General features: G+C 44.6%; 2 protein-coding genes across 2 annotated transcripts in view; both read right to left on the reverse strand.

The window, feature by feature from the left end:
- LOC110514694 (chondroitin sulfate synthase 1) overlaps positions 1 to 12,575 on the reverse strand; it is an 89,324-nt gene extending 76,749 nt beyond the window's left edge. The window contains exons 1-2 of the mRNA XM_036963293.2: positions 11,717 to 12,575; positions 8,243 to 8,738 (exon numbers count right to left, since the gene is read on the reverse strand). Of these exons, the coding sequence (XP_036819188.1) occupies positions 8,243 to 8,738; positions 11,717 to 12,027 (807 nt within the window). The 5' untranslated portion in view covers positions 12,028 to 12,575. The remainder of the gene's footprint in view (positions 1 to 8,242; positions 8,739 to 11,716) is intronic.
- A 495-nt stretch (positions 12,576 to 13,070) lies between these two features.
- Positions 13,071 to 19,533, reverse strand: LOC149971465 (selenoprotein S-like). Its single transcript, XM_090222887.1, has 6 exons — positions 19,036 to 19,533; positions 16,711 to 16,842; positions 16,279 to 16,385; positions 15,302 to 15,391; positions 14,784 to 14,856; positions 13,071 to 14,036 (listed from the first exon to the last, which is right to left on the reverse strand). The coding sequence occupies exons 1-6, from the start codon at positions 19,127 to 19,129 to the stop codon at positions 13,954 to 13,956; spliced, it is 579 nt and encodes a 192-aa protein (XP_090079013.1). The 5' UTR covers positions 19,130 to 19,533; the 3' UTR covers positions 13,071 to 13,953.
- Positions 19,534 to 19,926: the final 393 nt, after the last annotated feature.

Here is a 19,926-nt window from a genome sequence, read left to right on the forward strand (position 1 = left end):
ATGGGACAGTATGAGAGAGAGAGAGAGCATGGGACAGTATGAGAGAGAGAGAGAGAGAGAGGGAGAGAGCATGGGACAGTATTAGGGAGAGAGAGAGAGAGCATGGGACAGTATTAGGGAGAGAGAGAGAGAGCATGGGACAGTATGAGAGAGAGAGAGAGGATGGGACAGTATTAGGGAGAGAGAGAGAGAGAGCATGGGACAGTATTAGGGAGAGAGAGAGAGAGAGCATGGGACAGTATTAGGGAGAGAGAGAGAGAGAGAGAGAGAGAGAGAGAGAGAGCATGGGACAGTATGAGAGAGAGAGAGAGAGAGCGAGAGAGCATGGGGCAGTATGAGAGAGAGCATGGGACAGTATGAGAGAGAGCATGGGACAGTATGAGAGAGAGCATGGGACAGTATGAGAGAGAGCATGGGACAGTATGAGAGAGAGCATGGGGCAGTATGAGAGAGAGCATGGGACAGTATGAGAGAGAGCATGGGACAGTATGAGAGAGAGCATGGGACAGTATGAGAGAGAGAGCATGGGACAGTATGAGAGAGAGCATGGGACAGTATGAGAGAGAGAGCATGGGACAGTATGAGAGAGAGAGCATGGGACAGTATGAGAGAGAGAGAGAGCGAGAGAGCATGGGGCAGTATGAGAGAGAGCATGGGACAGTATGAGAGAGAGCATGGGACAGTATGAGAGAGAGAGCATGGGACAGTATGAGAGAGAGCATGGGACAGTATGAGAGAGAGCATGGGACAGTATGAGAGAGAGCATGGGACAGTATGAGAGAGAGCATGGGGCAGTATGAGAGAGAGCATGGGACAGTATGAGAGAGAGAGCACGGGACAGTATGAGAGAGAGAGCATGGGACAGTATGAGAGAGAGCATGGGACAGTATGAGAGAGAGAGAGAGAGAGAGAGAGAGAGAGAGCATGGGGCAGTATGAGAGAGAGCATGGGACAGTATGAGAGAGAGAGCACGGGACAGTATGAGAGAGAGAGCATGGGACAGTATGAGAGAGAGCATGGGACAGTATGAGAGAGAGCATGGGGCAGTATGAGAGAGAGCATGGGACAGTATGAGAGAGAGCATGGGACAGTATGAGAGAGAGCATGGGACAGTATGAGAGAGAGAGCATGTCGAGGCATTGTACAGTAAAGTACAGATGTGGGCGTTTGACTTCCTGTGGATTCATCTGGCAGGAGGAGAAGTCCTGCCTTACCTTGAAATACTCTGAAATACTGGTTCTCCTCCGAAAGAAAAACAGACTAAAGAACCAACAAACATGTTGTGAAATCCAAGAGCCCCCCCTTCCCTCCCACTTGCTGCCTCTCTGGGATGAACCCTAACGTGAGATTGTGTAAATCATGCAGTCATATCATCAATGGAAGACTTGGAAGGTGTGGATCTTCAAGTTAGAATCTCCCTCTCTCCCCTTGGCAGGACACCCTTTGACCTTCCTAACATCATTTCAATGGCGCATTTGATTGGAAAATAACGCTTGTAACACCAGGGTTAACTCCTTGCATGTGCCACAAACCAAATAGTGTGGTCCAAAATCATTATTATAAGATGTGCAAAAATGACTGTATGCAGAAATGTTGACGGGAAATGACCTGTAATACTAATACAATTCTTTAACAAGTAATAAAAAATTAAAAAATAAAAAAGGTAGGGGTCAATTATTTACACCCGAGTTTTCAATACCTCACCTTGCGAGTACTACGGCACGGGGTCTATTTCTAAAATGTTTGAGGAGATTGAGAACACATTGGGAGGGATCTTAGACCATTCCTCCATACAGAATCCTTCCAGATCCTTGATATCCTTCATCTGTGCTTATGGACTGTGCTCTTCTATTCACACCACTGGTTTTTGAATGGGGTTCAAGTCCGGAGATTTTGTGGCCAATTAACCATTTCTTTGGGGATTTTGATGTGTGCTTGAGGTTATTGTCTTGATGGAAGATCCACTTGCGGCAACCAGGTGTATAAAATCGAGCACACAGCCATGCAATCTCCATAGACAAACATTGGCAGTAGAATAGCCCGAACTGAAGAGCTTTCAACGTGTCACTGTCATCGGATGGCACCTTTCCAACAAGTCATTATTTTTGCTATTGTGAAGTGGAAACGTTTATTAGCAACAACGGCTCAACCAAAGTGGTAGGCCACACAAGCTCACAAAACGGGACTGCCGAGTTGCAACAGGAGATACATGAAATGGGTTTCCAAGGCTGAGCAGCCCCACACAAGCCTAAGATCACCATGCGCAATGCCAAGCGTCAGCTGGAGTGGAGTCTATTTTAGAAGAACAGAATAACACACTCTGAGTTGTCCTGATGTTAGGCCCTGATCTGGCCATCCCAAATGGCTGTGGGCTACACTAGTTCATTTAGCAGACAAGGTTTGCTTAGAATTCCATGGCACTATTTTATAGTATGAAGAATACAATTGAAGAAAGCTGAATAAAATATCATATTTTCTTCAAACGAGTTGAGGGAGTTGAGCACATGCAGCTATTCTGTGTTGAGAGGTTAACAAAGAAATAGGTATCTATATGTGTAATTTACAGTTATTAATGTAACTTTAGTTGTTCTACAAACGTTGGGCTATATGTTTTGATTTTTAATACATTGTAAGGCTGCATGAAGCGACTCTAATGATGATTTGAAAAAAGTCATGAGCTCTGCTTTGTTTTTCCATGCCAGCCAGGTAGGCTGTACTCCTGTTGTAAAGAGAAGCAATGTGCTTCATATCAGGAACGTTGAGAATATAGTAGGCCTGGCCTTTAGAAAGCTGATGGGATCCTCCTCTGTTTAATGTTTTCTCACACAGTTGCATAGCCTATAGAAATGTTGTGAACATGAGCTCATGGGCTCTAATGAAGAGTATCATTAGATCTTCCATTACATTTACATTGATGTCTGAGTGATTAGAGGGACAATAGAGTGCTGAGAACCAGGCAGTTAGCAAGTTTGGTAGGTTACTAATGACCAGCAGCAGCATCTGAACTTGGAGAAGCCTAACTACTGTGACTAAATGGTCACGTGGAATTTGACTGCCTTCATGACTGGTGACCGCAGGTTGTGGCAGTACAACAACAACCCTAGGCTCTTTAGTTCCAGTGAAGGGAACTCTTAATTCTACAGAAATTACATTCTAGACAGTTCTGTTCTTCCAACTTTGTGGCAACTGTTTGGGAAAGGCCCTTTCCTGTTTCAGCATGACAATGCCCCTGTGCACAAAGCAAGGTTCATACAGAAATGGTTTGTCGAGATCGGTGTGGAAGAACTTGACTGGCCTGCACAGAGCCCTGACCTCAACCCCATCAAACACCTTTGGGATGAATTGAAATGCCCACTGCGAGCCAGGCCAAATCGCCCAACATCAATGCCTGACCTCACTAATGCTCGTGGCTGAATGGAAGCAAATCCCCATAGCAATGTTCCAACATCTAGTGGAAATCCTTCCCAGACGAGTGGAGGCTGTTATAGCAAGCAGCAAACGGGAATGAGATGTTGGAGGAGCAGGCGTCCACATACTTGTAGTGTATGATAACAGCTAGTCTGACAGAAACCACTGGGTTCTGTGGCTGTGATAGAGGGTAAATAGACTCAAAGCCCAGTGATGGCTGTTCTGCTGCTCTTTCTGAATCACTGGAGGGCTCTTCTAAAACACCATCTGGATAATGACTCTCAACACTGACTCACTCGTAGTGAAGGGAGACATGGATGCACAGCTACCATAGCAACTAACTCCACAGGCAGGCATTACTGAGGAAACCAGATATGGTTATGTGGTCAGGGAGTGAGACCTGGGCCTATACAGACACAATCACGTGACTCAGGACCATATTTCACTGTGAGCCCATGTGATTATTTGCATCCATCCATCCATCCCCTCCATCCCACCCCTCCATCCCCACCCCTCCACCCACCCCTCCATCCATCCCCTCCATCCCACCCACCCCTCCATCCATCCCCTCCATCCCACCCCTCCATCCATCCCCTCCATCCCACCCACCCCTCCATCCATCCCCTCCATCCCACCCACCCCTCCATCCATCCCCTCCATCCCACCCCTCTATCCATCCCCTCAATCCCACCCACCCCTCCATCCATCCCCTCCATCCCACCCACCCCTCTATCCATCCCCTCAATCCCACCCACCCCTCCATCCATCCCTCCATCCCACCCCTCCATCCCATCCACCCCTCCATCCATCCCTCCATCCCACCCCTCCATCCCATCCACCCCTCCATCCATCCCTCCATCCCACCCCTCCATCCCATCCACCCCTCCATCCATCCCCTCCATCCCATCCACCCCTCCATCCATCCCCTCCATCCCACCCACCCCTCCATCCATCCCCTCCATCCCACCCCTCTATCCATCCCCTCAATCCCACCCACCCCTCCATCCATCCCCTCCATCCCACCCACCCCTCTATCCATCCCCTCAATCCCACCCACCCCTCCATCCATCCCTCCATCCCACCCCTCCATCCCATCCACCCCTCCATCCATCCCTCCATCCCATCCACCCCTCCATCCATCCCTCCATCCCACCCCTCCATCCCATCCACCCCTCCATCCATCCCCTCCATCCCATCCACCCCTCCATCCCATCCACCCCTCCATCCATCCCCTCCATCCCATCCACCCCTCCATCCCATCCACCCCTCCATCCATCCCTCCATCCCACCCCTCCATCCCACCCCTCCATCCCATCCACCCCTCCATCCACCCCTCCATCCCACCCCTCCATCCCACCCCTCCATCCCATCCACCCCTCCATCCATCCCTCCATCCCACCCCTCCATCCCACCCCTCCATCCCATCCACCCCTCCATCCATCCCTCCATCCCACCCCTCCATCCCATCCACCCCTCCATCCATCCCCTCCATCCCATCCACCCCTCCATCCATCCCCTCCATCCCACCCACCCCTCCATCCATCCCCTCCATCCCACCCCTCCGTCCATCCTCTTATTGAAGGAATACATCTTCAGAAGAAACTTTGAATGTGTATTTTAGTAGTAAAGACCTCCACTGTGATGTCAGCAAGGTTTCCTACCAACGGACTGAATCATTAAAATGTGGAAATGGTCTGAGATTTCAGACAATGTAATGTTAAACAGTCATTTAGATTCACCATGGAGATGTGATGAGGAGAGAGGAAGGGATGGACGGACAGCCAGACACAGACACACACACACTTAGGAGGAAGAGGACAGAGAGACAAAGACACACACACACTTAGGAGGAAGAGGACAGAGACACACACACACACACACACTTAGGAGGAAGAGGACAGAGAGACGGAGACACACACACACACACTTAGGAGGAAGAGGACAGAGAGACAGAGACACACACACACACACACACACACTCTCACTGATATTAATGATGCAGTTGCTTGGCTCCGCTCTCTGTAACTAGATAAACAATAAGCTGTAATTAAAACTCACATCAAATGGCTGTTTAAAAGTGTCCCCAGGCCAGTCGTAAAGGTGGCTGGGACTGAACTCTGTATATGAGACAGCAGACATGTCTGTCTCATTCCACCTGCCAAACCAGATTATTAGCAGCTTTAAAAACTGAACAGATGCTGTGTTTTACCAATTTGTTCACAGGCCTGATATTATATGCAGATTTATTTGGATGGGGGAAATGTGCATTCAGCTGCATGTCTCAACAGTGACTATGGAACCCGTGACTTGATTTATGGCTAAATGACTAACTGAAGTGAAGAATGCCAAGTTAACCGTATGGTGGGTGGGTGCCGAGCCTTGTGCCTGCTGCCAAAATACACAACATACTGTTTCCGGTAGTTTGCAAAGGAACCCAGTGGACAACTGCAAACTGAACATGTCTTGTTATGGTTTACAAACTGGTCAATAAACACACACACACGGCACACACACACGGCACACACACACACAAATGACTCTGGGTCATAATAACCTTGATAACAAAGGACCAGCGGGGCACCGGGGCGTAAGCGAACGCACACGTCAGATCAAGTGGGCCTAATGAATAAAGACATGAACTGATCGACAGTTGAATTAAGAGTCTGACAGTTCCCTCTCTAGTCTCTGTCTAATGCTTGTGAGGAGGACAGCAGCACGGAAGCTCCACAGTTACTGTGAGATGAACACACTAACAAAGGATGCCAGTCAGAAAACAGGCACCTTTTGCCAAGCTGCAACCCATAATCTCTGATAGCCGAAATTACCCCTGCAGAACCTTGTTAAATTACCCCTGCAGAACCTTGTTAAATTACGCCTGCAGAACCTTGTTAAATTACGCCTGCAGAACCTTGTTAAATTACGCCTGCAGAACCTTGTTAAATTACACCTGCAGAACCTTGTTAAATTACGCCTGCAGAACCTTGTTAAATTACGCCCGCAGGACCTTGTTAAATTACGCCCGCAGGACCTTGTTAAATTACGCCCGCAGGACCTTGTTAAATTACGCCCGCAGGACCTTGTTAAATTACGCCCGCAGGACCTTGTTAAATTACGCCCGCAGGACCTTGTTAAATTACGCCTGCAGAACCTTGTTAAATTACGCCTGCAGAACCTTGTTAAATTACGCCTGCAGAACCTTGTTAAATTACGCCTGCAGAACCTTGTTAAATTACCCCTGCAGAACCTTGTTAAATTACGCCTGCAGAACCTTGTTAAATTACCCCTGCAGAACCTTGTTAAATTACGCCTGCAGAACCTTGTTAAATTACGCCTGCAGGACCTTGTTAAATTACGCCTGCAGAACCTTGTTAAATTACGCCCGCAGGACCTTGTTAAATTACGCCTGCAGAACCTTGTTAAATTACACCTGCAGAACCTTGTTAAATTACGCCTGCAGAACCTTGTTAAATTACGCCTGCAGAACCTTGTTAAATTACGCCTGCAGAACCTTGTTAAATTACGCCTGCAGGACCTTGTTAAATTACGCCTGCAGAACCTTAAATGGGGTTGATTTTAGAACAACGCACGTTAGAAAGCAAAAGTCTGAAACAAGGAAGTTTGATTGCAGTATAAGCGGGAAAAAAAATATTGTTTGGCCAGAAAATAAAGTTTAAATTGATTGAGATACAGTATATATGAAGCACACGTTGTGCTATGTAAATTAATATTTAACAGTGTAAAGACATTTGTTTATTATAAAAAGCTAAAATGTTGAAACAAAAACCTGCCATTGAAAAATGAAGTTTCTACATTGTGCACCTATTGAGATGCAAAACATTAGAATTGTACAGGGTCTCTTTAAGAACATCGAGTTTGTGGGTGACGACATGCAAGAGATCAGTCATTCACTCATTGGTGTGATCCTTCCTCTGCTGAAGAAGCCACCCTTTCCTTTCTTTCTGTGCCTCTAATGTGTAGTGGATAGAATGGTGAAGTAACCAGGCTGTTAGCTCGCTAGATAATGAGGTAACATGACGGAACAAGGTGTAAACATTCATGGTTTACGAATGCAAAATGCAGCCCACCAATCCCACCACAGGAAGAAACAAATATTGCACCAGTAGTATGGGTCACATCGGTTTACCGGTTTGTGTTTGAAACAGTCCATCTTCTCTGTTGTAAAGGTGCAGCCATGACAGTAACGAATATGTGCTCGGTTTTTACTCTACGGTAGGTCACTGGGGAACGACGGTACAGCAAACCCTAATCATTACAGCAATTAATATCGGACTCATTTTTCTCCTAGACGCACTGGCGCTCCCAAAATAACATGTCAGGTCACACAGAAAAATATTTACAGTGGGGGCATATGCAACCAAAATGGCACTTCAGAGCCCTGGTCTCAGCATAACTTAATGGAATTGTCCCTTTCTTTCATCTGTCAAGCAATCATATGGTCACATGAATAAGATGTGAATAGTAAATCTGCCAGGAGATAGTCTAAGGACTGCCTACTGAAGGTGCCAGATCTACTGACTATCAACTTATGCCCTTGACACTACTGTGGTGTGTGGGAAATCCACTGCATGATGTCCTTCACTTCACAGAGTACCTCAAACCAAGATAGGCGTCTTGTTGGCGATTCCCCTCACATTTTAGTACACTTCAGACGGACTACATTGAAGGTCATTTCTACCGACTACATCCTCATTCTCAGATGGTTTTCTACCCAGCCTTCTCTTGTATAACACCAATTAAAAAGAAACCTTCAAAAGCAGTGATAGATGGACTAACTGCAGTACACAATACGACCAGCCGCCATCTTTGATCTTACCTCGTAGGACCAGACACACTGCACGCCGGCAAACCTCCGCACGCAGCGGCCCACCTCAACGTCTTCATGCGTGGTGTACATCTCCTGCAGGCACTGGCCGATGTGAGGAACCATCCGGCGCAGCACCTCGCGGCTCATGATCACGCCGGGGCCACCCATGCAGAAGTTCTCACCGGGCTCCAGCGCCAGCTTGCCCAGCTCGTCGCGGGCGCCCATGCCCGTCTGGCCCAGGAAGAGGGCCTCGCTGCTGTTGAGCGAGCGCAGGAAGCCCTCCAGGCGCTCGCTCTTGATGTACACATCATCGTCGGCCCGCATGAACCACTCATATTGGTCCAGGTAGTGATCGTGCATGTACTTGAGCATCATGAAGGACTTCTTCTGCGGTGGGTAGGAGTCGTCCACGTTGTGCAGCGCCACGATGGGGATGGGGATGGTGGTGTCCGAACCCTCGCTGGAGAAGAACTCCACATGGCCCGGGATGGTCTGAGCCCACGTTCTACAGAGAGAGACACAGGCAGAGGTCAGGTACTCTATAGGATGGAGAGTGGGTAAGAGTACTAACACACACACAAGTCTGGGCCCACGAAGGACATAGATAGATGGTCCCATGTGGTTCAGTTGGTAGAGCATGATGCTTGCAACGCCAGGGTTGTGGGTTCAATTCCCACCAGGGAAAACTTATATATATATATATATTCACTAGAGGTTGACCGATTAATTAGAGCCGATTTCAATTTTTCATAACAATCGGAAATTGGTATTTTTGGGCGCCGATTTGCCGATTTAAAAAAAATTAAATAAAAAAAAAAAATTTTACACCTTTATTTAATATTTATTTAACTAGGCAAGTCAGTTAAGAACATATTCTTATTTTCAATGATGGCCTTGGAACGGTGGGTTAAATGCCTTGTTCAGGGGCAGAAAGACAGATTTTGTCTTGTCCGCTCGGGGGATCCAATCTTACAACCTTACAGTTAACTTGTCCAACGCAATAACGACCTGCCTCTCTCTCTCGTTGCACTCCACAAGGAGACTGCCTGTTACGCAAATGCAGTAAGCCAAGGTAAGTTGCTAGCTAGCATTAAACTTATCTTATAAAAAACAATCAATCATAATCACTAGTTAGCTACACATGGTTGATGATATTACTAGATATTATCTAGCGTGTCCTGTGTTGCATACAATCTGACTGAGCATACAAGTATCTAAGTATCTGACTGAGCGGTGGTAGGCATAAGCAGGCGAGTAAACATTCATTCAAACAGCACTTTCGTGCGTTTTGCCAGCAGCTCTTTGTTGTGCGTCAAGCATTGCGCTGTTTATGACTTCAAACCTATCAACTCCCGAGATGAGGCTGGTGTGACCGAAGTGAAATGGCTGGCTAGTTAGCGCACGCTAATAGCATTTCAAACTTCACTCGCTCTGAGCCTTGGGGTGGTTGTTTCCCTTGCTCTGCATGGGTAACGCTGCTTCGATGTGGTGGCTGTTGTCGTTGTGTTGCTGGTTCGAGCCCAGGGAGGAGCGAGGAGAGGGACAGAAGCTATACTGTTACACTGGCAATACTAAAGTGCCTATAAGAACATCCAATAGTCAAAGGTTAATGAAATACAAATGGTATAGAGGGAAATAGTCCTATAATAACTACAACCTAAAACTTCTTACCTGGGAATATTGAAGACTCATGTTAAAAGGAACCATCAGCTTTCATATGTTCTCATGTTCTGAGAAAGGAACTTAAACGTTAGCTTTCTTACATGGCACATATTGCACTTTTACTTTCTTCTCCGTCACTTTGTTTTTGCATTATTTAAACCAAATTGAACATGTTTCATTATTTATTTGAGGCTAAATTGATTTTATTGATGTATTATATTAAGTTCGAATATGTGTTAATTCAGTATTGTTGTAATTGGCATTATTACAAATATATATATTTTATTTATTTATTTAAATCGTCCGATTAATCGGTATCGGCTTTTTTGGTCCTCCAATAATTGGTATCGCCGTTGAAAAATCATAATCGGTCGACCTCTAATATTCACTACTGTAAGAGTCTATTAAATGACTAAAATGTCAAATAGATGGAGGAACGTCATGTAATAACACAGCATAACGTGTTATAACCTGTATTTACAAGAGGTCCACTGACTTGAGCCCACTGAGCCCACTGACTTGAGCCCTACCCAACTGAGCACCAGTAATGTTTCATTGGGATAAAGAACTGTATTTGAATGGGGAATCTAGTAATTAACTAACAACTGAGACACTGCACTGAAAATAAACTAAATGGGACTTTACTTTGGGTCCAAAATAAAGACATGGGAGTGGATGTAACTGTGATAGATATCTCCTTCTCAGGTCTCTAGACGTTCATCATGATCGGTCCATTGAAAGGACATTAGAGGGAGACCAAATAAACTACTCTACTAATTAATCTGATTGAATACAGATATACTTGTATGTCTTTGCAGATGTGCAAACACATTTCCCCTGAATTATATTGAATCTTCCACATGACTGGACACATGAAAAGATAGCACTGTTGAGTCTGCAGGCTGTCTTCTCGGTCCAACCCATAATTTCATAAAACCTTCAGCTTCACATTCACTGCATTTCAGTCGGGCCTAGATGAAAGACATTTCAAGGCTAATGACATTAACATTCCCTCTTTCCAAACAGACATCTCTACATTTAGAGCTATACTAATAGCATCAGTGATAGTCTACAACGAAACACCTACAGAAACCCCTCACAATTGGAGATATCTTGGATGGAGCCATTGCCTACTCAATCTAATTCAAAACTAGCCTACCAAAGAGCCTACGCAGCTCATCTGATGGCAAAACCATCACCACAAAACCATACAGCTCAATCGTGAAGCGAATGTGTTCAGAGTTGGCAAAGGCCTGAAAACCTGAACAGAAGAGTTTGCCTATTGAAGTAAGATTTTTGTAGGGTAAATGTGGGTGTGAATGTTGAGAGCATGTTATAACATAGACCCTGTAACAAAGACTTCTAAATGTCACTTAGGACAAGTTGTAGTGACTGTATATCATCTATAATAGTATATCCAACAAGGTTTTGTCTTGGCAACTTCTAGGACATGATCTGCCTAACGTTGAGGTGTTTAATAGCTCACAAGAAAAAGGTCTATCATAATACAGGCCACAGCCACACATGGCATTGATACACTGTTAAATGGCGACTAGCAACATTTGTATCGATTAGATTAATAACAATTTTGCATAAGACTTACGAGTGTAGGCAACATTGTTGAAATTCGGTATCCCTATTTGGCAGAAAACTAGCAACAATATTTACATATGTAAAATGTAGGCTGACAATTTCAGAATGGGGAGAGGAATGAGCAGAACTGATGCGTACAGAAACCCTGGGACAGAAAACTAATAGCTGAAAATGGTATCTTGTTAAAGAGAAAAAGCAACATTCCTTCTATTTCTACACATAACTTACCTATGTGCCGCGATGGCGCGGTTATTCAGGTACTTCTGGGCAGTCATGACGCCGACGTAAAGGAAATTGTTGGACCTCGGAACTGGCTTCTCGGTCGCCGAAAATCCGTTATCTTGCGGGGGCCATAATATCCCACCGAATTCTCTCCTCAGACCTCCATTCAACCCGCAACCGGCTGGGTTTGCCTTGCGTTTCTGACCGGATTTCTTCAACTCCGTAGCCTTCGGTAATATGAGTCTGGAAGCCAGGGTGAACCCGACAACCAGCCCCAACAGAACACTAAACCATGCTCTTCGGCTTCGACCTGCCATTCCCCAAAACTTGACCCAACTCCGATTTGCCTCGTAGCCTATTCTCGCTGTTGCCAACACAGCGTCTTTGTAAAGCAATATTGGTTCAATTGTTTCTCCCTCATAAAAAAACGGGGTTAACTCGCTCTCATGGTAGGAAAGCTTCTTTCTTCTCCAACCCGCTTTTGGTCCCGATGTAAGCTGGCTGCTGCATACGTAGCAGTCTCCATAAACCCACCACCTGAACGTACACTCCTCTCTTCATGTGGCCCTACTAATCAGCAAGCATTCCGTCGCTATCAATAAATGACAAAAAACTGCGACCTTCAACAAAATGTATGGTTTCTTCTTCGCCCAGAGACGCGTAGCCAACCCATTCTTTCCACTACCTCGCCATTGTGAGAATGTCGAAAACGCTTAGTAGCAACGCGGCTTAACTGTGTGATTTGACCTAGTGGATACTCCGTAGGAGCGCTCTGACTGGCTGGGGTGTGTGATTACGCAGTGGTCTCAGCTTTTTTTCCTTCCAGTATTTGACGTGCAAGTCTGATCACAAGCTGAGAATGCCCTGGTGATGAGCCGGTGAAAGTGAAAGACCATGCATGCAGACATGCAAAAAAGTACAGAGCAAGCATTGTTGAACCTTGAAATTAAACGTCAGCCGAGTTAATATGCGGCACTGAGAGTGAAATGAAAAAGCAATCTCTGAGACATAACCGACTAGGCCAACCACAAAATGCTCTAGAACTCAATTAATGTAAATGGTGTGCAGAAAATTAACATAAGGCTTATAATGATTGTATAAAATTCTTATCAATTTAAGAGCAAGACTACAACAATAATGTCTATGACAGCCATAGAAATCAGTGCGATCTTACCCAATACAGTTTAGAAACTATATACCTACACCGTTATGATTGTGGCTTCATTTACATTACACTGCCGCCATCTAGTGGGCAACATGGAGTTGGCAGGTGTATGATTACGCCACTGGACCATTACATTAGCTATTGTGTGTCGTCACAGTCAGCCTCCCTAGCAAACATCACAGATACGTAGACAACTTATCTATAATATCTTTATTGTGATAAAAAGGTGCAGTTTATTTCTCAGTAACTAAAATTGCTTGATGATCATTGATATTCCAATAAATAACACAATGACTAACGGTTACATCTGATTTATGTAATTGTATAAAAAGCAGTACGGTGCACAGCACTACTAAAGCCATCTGGCTAGCATCTACTCTCACAACATGAAGCCTTGGTAGGCAGCGCACATTTGAAAGTTTACACAGATGCCAACCCCAAAAGAAGACAAGAAAACACACATACACACAGTTACACTGAAAGTCATCAGCCAAACCCACTGGCACAGGTGCCATTTACAGGAATAGCATCATTAGAAACTGTCGTACTCAGAAGTCCTTCTCAGGTGTCCTGAAATAAGATGATTCAATAAGCCTAAAATTTGAATGTGGAAACAAGACAATCGTTTTCAACACTGGTTAGTTTGAAGTTGTCCAAAGGCAGTAAAACAGAAAGGATCCATCGTTATCATGTGGCAACACATTGTATTTTTTGACAATGCTAATATTACTGAGGCAACATGATCTAAAACACAGACAGTTGTGAAACCAATCCCTAAACCCAAACACAGAGAGTAACAAATAACAGATTGATTTAGATCAATAACTAAGAGGGCTTTGAGATTGCTGGCAGCTTCCTTCAGTGGGTCAGTGTGTGAGACTCGGATGGGTCAAATATCAGAGTTCACAGGTCACCTCAGAGTAGGCACAAGTCACACCTAGCCACAGATACAGGGTCAGATATTTCTTCCATCCTCCTAATAGTTCATGTTAGGAACGATAGTAGGGTATTCTGATCCTAGATCCGGGTTAAGGGGGAGATGTCTACCCTGAGCCTGTGGCTCTGACCTCCTTTAACCTCATCCGCCGCCAGCTGACGGCCCTCTCCTTCCTGGTCTCCACGCACAGGATCCACCTCCCTCTCCGCTCAGGGGATTAAATCCTGAAATACACACAGCAGGGCAGAATGTAGGTTACTGGAACAGAGAGGAGATGGAGGACGCCAGTGTCACCTACCTACTACTTAAAGGAGCAACGTCACAGTTTAGCCATTTTTTTTAAAGACATTGTTTGGATATCCCCCACCCCCAAAAAGCTTAGTACTGCTTCTTACCGGATCATAATCCCAAAAACATCAGTTGCAAGGATGGACATTTTGTATCGCTAATGTTTTTGAAATACAAAATATTAGCAATATTATCTGTTTTCCTGCATCATAATACAGACAGATGTACATAACTAGCAAGACCAACTAGTTGCAGTACAAAGGTGCGTTGCGCAGTGTTCAATTGTTTTTCTTTTGTGGATTTCATTCCTTCGTTACTACTGGTATGTACTTTATATTTGGCACCATTTGCAGGTGGAAATGTTAAATGTATAACGTTTGAATAGGTTTCAGTAAGAATAGCAGTGCTTTTAATTTACAGTAAGATTAGTGCCTTGCATGACTATGAAAGTGGCTCATCATTGCATGGAGGCAGAAACGGATCTAGTAGGATTCAGAACCTGTTTAATTACTAACAGTGAGCATGATGTCTTACGTTTTATTATTGGGTCACAAGGGAAATACAATCATAAAAATTATAATTACACTTTTTGTGTTGCTTACACACCCTCCCAGCCATTACAAACATACCTCTGGAAGCCCCCAATTACAATACTGCTCTCATCATCAAATATGTCAACATACCACTGCTCCGTAGGGGCTTCTTGTCAGTCTTTGGTTTCAACACTGTAGTCGATGTGCTGGCCTCTTCAGTGTTCTGAAATGTTACATCATAATAATAATAATTATGAGCTAGTTTCATGTACAGACAAGAAACCTCAGATTTGTTCATGGGTTTCATGTAAGCACTACGACTTATGTAATATGTCTGAGACAGGAGTTTCTTCATGGTCAGGATGGACATGGTCAGGGAAAACTCTGGGTGCTAATCACGACTTATCACAGCCAAGAGATTTCTCTGACCCTGTGACCTGCCGTAAAAAACTCCTGACTCTGCCATAATATCTATCAAATGATGCATTTACTTTGCATTTTATGTATGGTGGTCCTGTATGAATCAGTTGGTAGAGCATGGAGCTTGCAATGCCAGGGTTGTGTTCGATTCCCAGGCCCACACATATGTAAAATGCATGCAAGTCGCTTTGGATAAAATAGTCTGCTAAATGACATATGGTAGGCCTATGATAGAGAAGGCAGCTTACCTGGGCTGCCTTTGCTTTTCCTCTGTAACTCCTCCCCTCTTTCATGCTGTCATACATATCAATTTTCTGTTGTCTCTTCTCCTCCTCCAGCTATCAAACAAAAGACAAGTACCAAAAAGTCTTCAAGATCAGATTTGGCAGGGACAATGGGCAAACTTGGTTATGGTGCCTGGGGTTTCAGATCGGTGTTAAAGGCCCAGTGCAGTCAAAAACGTGACTTTCCTGTGCTTTACATATTTATTTCCACACTATGAGGTTAGAATAATACTGTGAAATTGTGAAAACAATGATAATGCCCTTTTAGTGTGAGAGCTGTTTGAAAAGACCACCTGAAATTTCCGCCTGTTTTGGTGGGACGGCGTTTTGGCCTGTCTGGTGACATCACCAGGCGTTAAATTAGTTAATAGGCCAATAAGAAAGAGTTCCAAACCTCTCTGCCAATAACAGATAGTTTTCCCCTCCCAACTCAAGACAGTCCTTGCAAAATTCTTACTTGAGAAATTGCTCTTTGCTAAGAAGCCACGGTCTATGTACGGTCCGTCCCATGGTCTATGTGCGGTCCGTCCCATGGTCTATGTGCGGTCCGTCCCATGGTCTATGTGCGGTCCGTCCCATGGTCTATGTGCGGTCCGTCCCATGGTCTATGTGCGGTCCGTCCCATGGTCTATGTGCGGTCCGTCCCATGGTCTATGTGCGGTCCGTCCCATGGTCTATGTGCGGTCCGTCCCATGGTCTATGTGCGGTCCGTCCCATGGTCTATGTACGGTCCGTCCATGGTCTATGTGCGGTCCGTCCCATGGTCTATGTGCGGTCCGTCCCATGGTCTATGTACGGTTCGTCCATGGTCTATGTGCGGTCCGTCCCATGGTCTATGTGCGGTCCGTCCCATGGTCTATGTGCGGTCCGTCCCATGGTCTATGTACGGTCCGTCCATGGTCTATGTATGGTTCGTCTATGTGAAAGGTGTCACTTTATACCTGTTGTTGTTTCAGCCTGAAGAGGGCCGCCTTGGCATCCAGCTCCTCCTGCATTCTTCTCCTGGACGCCTCCAGTGCCTCTTGTCTCCTCACTACTGCATTGGGATCTGCCAGATACATTTTTTTTTTTAAAGATTGGATGATATTACTGACTCCATTAATTCCATGGCATTCCGAGATTCCGTTCCTGATGTGTCAGTCGCCTGGATGGAATGAGAGCTGGCTCTAGCCTGTGAGTGCCAGTTGGTTTCTGCTTTAGCAAGCTTGTCATTGTCTTGAGAATATGTGGCATTGTTGGAGCTGCAACAAGAATGCTCATGTCCTAGGTGTGTGTGTGTGTCTGACGGTGTGTCTGCATAAGAGACTAAATGTACTTGTGAAACTCAGTGACTTCCTTGGTTAAATAAAAAACTATTGGTTACGGCCACTCACCTTGCACTGCTCCAGACGCCGAGCTGCTCTGTCCCTGGCTGGCTCTCCTCTTGCTCAGGTGCTGGACCACCAGGTAGACCCCCACACACATGAACAACAGATACCATCCATATTCTGCCACCAATGGTCCGACTGTGGACAGGAAGGGAAATTATGTTGAGGTCTCAACTTACTATTGAGTGTAAAAACAGTAGAAAACATCAGGTGCATTTTAGATTTTTTTTTGTGCATTAGTAGCCTTTCTCTTTTAGCCATGTCAGCTAACAATTTTTAGTTTAAGCTAACTACCAACCAATCTATCAATCTAAACAAGTAGTAATCCTGGCCGAATACGGACCGGGCATGAAGGGAACGTGCCCAGGGGCCCTGACCTACAGGGGGCCCCTATTGATTTTGTTAGTCATGCACACTCATATTATATTAACATGGCATAATTCATTACAAAATGTGTATAATTGCAGGGGGAAAATGTTGATCCACTCCACGGCAAAATGGGTAGAAATTGCAGGAAATAAGCTGTGAAACTGCACATTTTTTCTCTGTCCCATGGCAAAATGATTAGAATTGCATGAAATGTGCTATAACATTGCAAAGTTCTCTCCATACCAAAGCGTAGAATTGCAGAAAACTTGCTTTAAAGCGGCAACATTCGCTCTATGGCCCCTCTACGGCAAAATGTGTAGAACTGCAGGAAATTAACTTAAAACACTACATTTTTTTCTCCAACATCAAAAGGGGACCACAAATGTTTTAAATGTTTTCAAGCGATGGCCCCCCCAATCAAATCTTGCTTAGGGTTCTCAAAAGGCTAGAGCCAGCCCTGAGTATTGAGGCTGTGACAACAAAAAGACAGCAGACAGACCTACAGTATGTTTTAGCTGGGAGGTTTGGTAGGGTGACCGGATTTGGAACGATACAAAAAACAAAACAAAAAGTGTCTAACAGATTGTGAACCCAAATGTGTAAATTTGGTTCTAGAGGGGGGACAATAAATAAAACACATATTTGGTTAGGGTGTAGGGGCAGATTAATGTAATCTTGTTTTCAGGTGATTTGATTATCTACTTACTTTATTTAGACTGATCAGTGTAAAAATTCTCATTCTTAACAATGGGCTAAAATACAGGGTGATTAATGTGATGTCAGCAATAACACAACTGTTATTCCAAACAATTATTTTATTATTCCACTTCTTCCCAATGTTGCCAGTGTAATCACAGATTCAAAATCTGATATGACTACTTGGGTCTTTGAAAATGAATTGTACGAGGCTATGTATTTTTGCAGCCATTCATGGACAGTCTTGAATAGATCATACAAAAAAAGCATTGCTATGAAATGTTCCACGAATCAAATAAATGTCACATTCTAGTATGGTGCACATGCTAGGCAGAGATGGTAGGGGGACTCAACTCATAAACACATATTTTGTCTACATAGAGTAAGATGATGGCCAGAACCCATATTGATATTTATTAGATGTTTTCTTGAAGGTTGGGTGATTGAAGCAGGAGAAATGAAGCAGGAATTTATTCGAGACCTATTTTAAAGAGAATTCACCCAAATGACAAAATACCGAAAACGTTTGTGTCCTTACCTTGAAGGCAGTCTATGGACAAGGAGACTACAATCTAGGATTTGGTTACCCACTGCCATCAACATTAGAATTTCCTGTGCAAAGCTTTGGTGTAGTGATAACACTCCCGTACTTTCCACCTGAGAACAGGGATCAATCCCTGCTTTCAACCTCTCCACTGTCTCACATTTGCCTGTCTCCCCATCTTATTACTGTCTGAATAGTGTCAAACATTTTTTTTTAAATGTTTAAAAAAATATTAGCATACTTTACATTTCAGCCACCCAAAATCCCAAAGTCGTAAAATGTTGTGTTCATTCAATTTTCTAAGCATCCTGATTCCTGAATACACCGAACCGGTGTTATTTGTTACCCTGGTCATGGGCCTAAACCATGTCAAAATACGTAGAATTGCAGGAAAGAGCTTTAAAACAGTAACATGTTCTCCCATCTAGGAGTGTGCCAGGGGAAATTAAATTCACATAGCTTGGAGTTATATTTGCTTTCTTCAAAAGTTGGCAGCCCTGTCAATGAATGAGGCGTCTCTGTATCTAGTTATTTTGCTAGCGAGCTACTGTAGCTAGCCATCTTAGCCTACACTAGCTAAACTAGCTACAACCACTGCTACAACATTAGCTAGCTGCATTATTAGCTTTAGTCTTTGAAGGATATCTAGCCAGGCCAGCTAGGCTTGGTAAACAAGCCAGAAAACTGACAGATGTGCAGCTGATATTAGCTAGCCAATTTACCAGTTTGTTGCAGGAAACTTAAATCCTGGTTTCCAAGGGGTGTCTTCTGTATTTCTGGTCCACCTTCGTCCTCAATGGTAACATCGTCATCCATTTCTAAACGTATTGGTGACTCTATAGTCCTCTAATTATGCGTTTCAATGTCACCACAGCTCCAACTAGCTACTTTTCCATGCTCCGTGAGTTGACAAAAAGTGCAATATCCTGGTCTATGTGTTATAAACACCAACCCAGTAAAGATGACGTGGAAGCCTCTCGTGCTTCTGAGCAAGACACCAGTCACACACGAGGTGTCGGCAGAGTCCAATAAATGTCGATGTGCAGGTTTACAAGGTAATTGAAGTAGTTATGTACATATAGGTAGGGGTAAAGTGACTAGGCAACAGGATAGATAAGACAGTAGCAGCAGCGTATGTGGTGAGTGTGAAAGTGTGTGTCAATGTGTGTATGGCGTCAGTATGCATGTGTGCGCGTGTTGGGGTGTCAGTGTATGCATATGTGAGTGTGTGGGTAGAGTCCAGTGTGTGGGTAGAGTCCAGTGTGTGGGCATAAAGTCAGTGTAAAAAATGGTCAATGCAGGTAGTCTGAGTAACCATTTGATTACCCCCACAGCATGATGCTGCCACCACCGTGCTTCACCTTGGGGATGGGGACAGGTTTCCTTCCGACATGACGGTTGGCATTCAGGCCAAAGACTTTAATCTTGGTCTCATCAGACCAGAGAATCTTGTTTCTCATGGTCTGAGAGTCTTGAGGTGTCTTTTGGCAAACTCCAAGTGGGCTGCCATGTGCCTTTTAAAGAGGCGTGGCTTCCATCTGGCCACTACCATAAAGGCATGATTGGTGGAGTGCTGCAGAGATGGTTGTCCTTCTGGAAGGTTCTCCCATCAC

The sequence above is a fragment of the Oncorhynchus mykiss genome, chromosome 26 (genome assembly GCF_057628025.1).
Source record: "Oncorhynchus mykiss isolate SJ-2025 chromosome 26, ASM5762802v1, whole genome shotgun sequence".
In the NCBI taxonomy this organism is placed as follows: domain Eukaryota; kingdom Metazoa; phylum Chordata; class Actinopteri; order Salmoniformes; family Salmonidae; genus Oncorhynchus; species Oncorhynchus mykiss.

What these genes read in the sequence shown, in the direction of transcription:
- LOC149971465 (XM_090222887.1), bottom strand. Translation starts at nt 19,129, where the DNA reads ATGGATGACGATGTTACCATTGAGGACGAAGGTGGACCAGAAATACAG. An exon ending in TCAGGCTGAAACAACAACAG is followed by an intron (nt 15,392 to 16,278) that starts GTATAAAGTGAC and finishes TTTGTTTGATAG; the next exon opens with CTGGAGGAGGAGAAGAGACA. An exon ending in GAAGCCCCTACGGAGCAGTG is followed by an intron (nt 14,037 to 14,783) that starts GTATGTTGACAT and finishes TGTGTATTTCAG; the next exon opens with GATTTAATCCCCTGAGCGGA.